This window comes from Octopus bimaculoides, chromosome 2, assembly GCF_001194135.2.
Source record: "Octopus bimaculoides isolate UCB-OBI-ISO-001 chromosome 2, ASM119413v2, whole genome shotgun sequence".
NCBI classification, from domain to species: domain Eukaryota; kingdom Metazoa; phylum Mollusca; class Cephalopoda; order Octopoda; family Octopodidae; genus Octopus; species Octopus bimaculoides.
The window spans coordinates 7766257-7769306 of record NC_068982.1 but is presented as its reverse complement, the minus strand read 5'-3'; the positions used below and the strand labels follow the sequence as shown (position 1 = coordinate 7769306).

Sequence of the window (3050 nt, the reverse complement as noted above, 5' to 3'; positions counted from 1 at the left end):
TATTTGTTTTTAATCATAGCCCCATTGAAATTGCAATTCTTGTATATCTCACCTCTGATATTTATCATTTATCTTAAGTTATGTATGTCTTTCGATATGTTTATATTTATCAGCTTGATTGATGTTTACCTTGCAATTATGAAATTGTATATATGCTTCAGTATATAGAAAATATATATTTAGTGTGCGGTGTATTGTTTTCCTGTTTGCAGCCAAATGTGAAAGTGTTTATGGAATGGACGACAAAGCAGTGATACCAGACAGTGCAATAAAACTGTATCCTGCTGGTAATGCAAGTGATATTCGACTGAGTGGACAAGGTTGGAAAACGAATACTACGGAGAATAGGATTATTTATATAGATATTGGAGATGACCTTAACAACGGAGGAGAAGTTTATCTTGTCAAATCAAAGAATGTAGAAATTTATCAAGTAGTATTGTTTGGAAAAGTAAAGGTGAGTTTAATAATTGCCTGGTGTGTGTGTTTGCAAAGTTTTGATATGTGATATGCACTGCTTTCTCTGAGTGTGTATTTTCTCCATTTACATTAAATATTCTCTTGTGATTTTTACAGGAACCGGAGTCTGAAGTAAGTGTAATACCAGAGAGGGTTGTTTCTCCATTACTGACACCTACAGAGGCTTTTAGCATTAAACCTGGAACGGGAAAAACAAAGATTCAACTGACCATTGTTGCCACTACCAAAGAAATCCCCATGGTAGTGACTGTTTCTGTGAAGATATGTGTGAAACCAACGAGTAAGTGTGAAATTTAAGATTTTGTTTTTTTCAGGAATAATTGTTATATCCTGAACGTCACAATGCCTGTATATAGCATCAAACTTCTATTTTTGATTCCTCTGCATTGAATTTTGTATGATTCAGATGTCAATATTTGTGTATATGAATGTATATGGGAGAAATATTGTGATAAATTAATGTAAAATATATGTGGAACGTATTGTTTTCATTTTCTGTTTTAACATATGTTATATTCAGTGTCTCAGTGGTGTAAGGAGCATATGAAATATAATTGTTCAAATATGAAGCATGTCGCGTGTAATAAATAAGTAGATATATACTTTGTGAAAGTATTCTTTCAAAACTTTGATTTGGAAAAGCAGGACACATGAATCTCCTGTTTGTGGCACTGAGGGGTGCATCTTGCCCTAGCAGCAGGTTCCATTACATGAACCTCATTTTCCCATTGATTTGCATGGCAGATGGATTTGAGTAATGATACAAGCGAATGGGAAACATATTTCTTGGGATGAATTTCATTTAAATGGAACACTTCTCCAATGTGTGTGTGTGAAGGCAGAGAAGCTGTCTGTGTAACATTGATGATACTGTATGAATTTTATTAATTTTCTTTCATACAGTCTTGTAAGTTTTCTCTTTGATCATGTTGTTCAGTATGTAACAGAATTTTTTTTGTCTCAGTTCTCCATTTTCTCTAATATGCCCCTGAGTACAGTGTATCTCCTTTTTCATTCTTATAATTAATTTTTGATTTGCATTACAATTCATGTCATGACTTGTTTTACACACACACGGCTATATATATATATATATATATATATATATAAAACATATCAAAATAATCTTAAAATGCCTCAGTGTCAATTATTTCTAATATTTATTAAAGAAATCTAATTAGCATAGGTGCAGGAGTGGCTGTGTATAGGTGCAGGAATGACAGTGTGTTAAGAAGCATGCTTCCCAACCACATTATTCCGGGTTCAGTCCCACTGCTTGGCATCTTGTGCAAGTGTCTTCTAGTATAACCTTGGGCCGACCAAAGCCTTGTGAGTGGATTTAGTAAACCGAAACTGAAAGAAGCCTGCCGTATGTATGTATATGTATATATGATGATGATGATGATGATGTATGTATTTGTTATTTGTGTCTGTGTTTGTCTCCCTACCATTGCTTGACAACTGATGTGGGTGTGTTTATGTCTCTGTAACTTAGTGGTTCAGTAAAAAGAGCCCGATAGAATAAGTAATAGGCTTACAAAGAGAAAGTTGTGGGGTTGATTTGTTCAACTTAAGGTGGCGCTCCAGCATGGCCGCCGTGAAATGACTGAAACAAATAAAAGAATAGACGAACATTCTAATTCATGTATGTTTGTATTGTTGAGTGTTAAAAATTAGGAGATGAAATTCTATTTCTAAGGGAATTTTAACCCTATTTTCTTTATAGTTTTCATACATGTGCATAACAGTGAATTCTGAAGTTATATTACAATGAATGCTATTAGTAATTTACAACTCATAGAAGCACTTTTTCTGTTTTTATTCAGCATACATACCAACAACAGTATCTTCTTCAATTCTGTCAAGTCAGGAAACTATTTCTACATCAACAATTACTTTATCTAAGTCAACACTCAGTAAGTCTTTTTAATATTTTAAATTGTTTCCATAGAAAAAAAAAGCCAAGGTGGCGCTGGCATTGGCCACATTCGGATAGTGCTTTTTATGTGCCACTGGCACAGGTATTACAACTACAATTTCCATTTGATTTTCATTTTAATGTTGATGTACTTGATTCAGTAGGTCTCCTCAAACACAGCAGGTCACCCCCTACAATCCAAGGTACTTTTGAATGGGCTGGGGCTGGTTATGCAAAGCTGGTGTAGGATACAGCTGTGAACTCACTTTATTTGCCGGGTCTTCACAGTCACAACATATCTCCAGAAGTCTCAGTCTTTCGTCATTGCCTCTGTGAGGCTTAACGCTTGAAGGTCATGCTTCACTACCTCATCCCATGTCTTCCTGGGTCTACCTCTACCCCGGATTCCTTCAACTGTTTGGGAGTGACACTTCTTCACACAGCCCTCCTCATCCATTCGTAGTACATGACCATACCAGCGCAAACGTCTCTCTTGCACACCAAATCTGATGCTTCTTATGTCCAACATTTCTCTCAGGGCATTTACACTCTGTCATGTGTGCACACTGACTTTACACATCAAGCAGATCATGCTAGCTTCATTTCTTTCAAGCCTACGCATGTCCTCAGCAGTCATGGCCCATGTTTCACT

General features: G+C 35.9%; 1 protein-coding gene across 1 annotated transcript in view; it reads left to right on the top strand.

The window, feature by feature from the left end:
* The window catches only part of LOC106867630 (uncharacterized), an 11213-nt gene that overhangs the window by 301 nt on the left and 7862 nt on the right, over positions 1-3050 (top strand). Inside the window, exons 2-4 of the mRNA XM_052965947.1 lie at positions 213-457; positions 577-760; positions 2307-2396. Of these exons, the coding sequence (XP_052821907.1) occupies positions 213-457; positions 577-760; positions 2307-2396 (519 nt within the window). The remainder of the gene's footprint in view (positions 1-212; positions 458-576; positions 761-2306; positions 2397-3050) is intronic.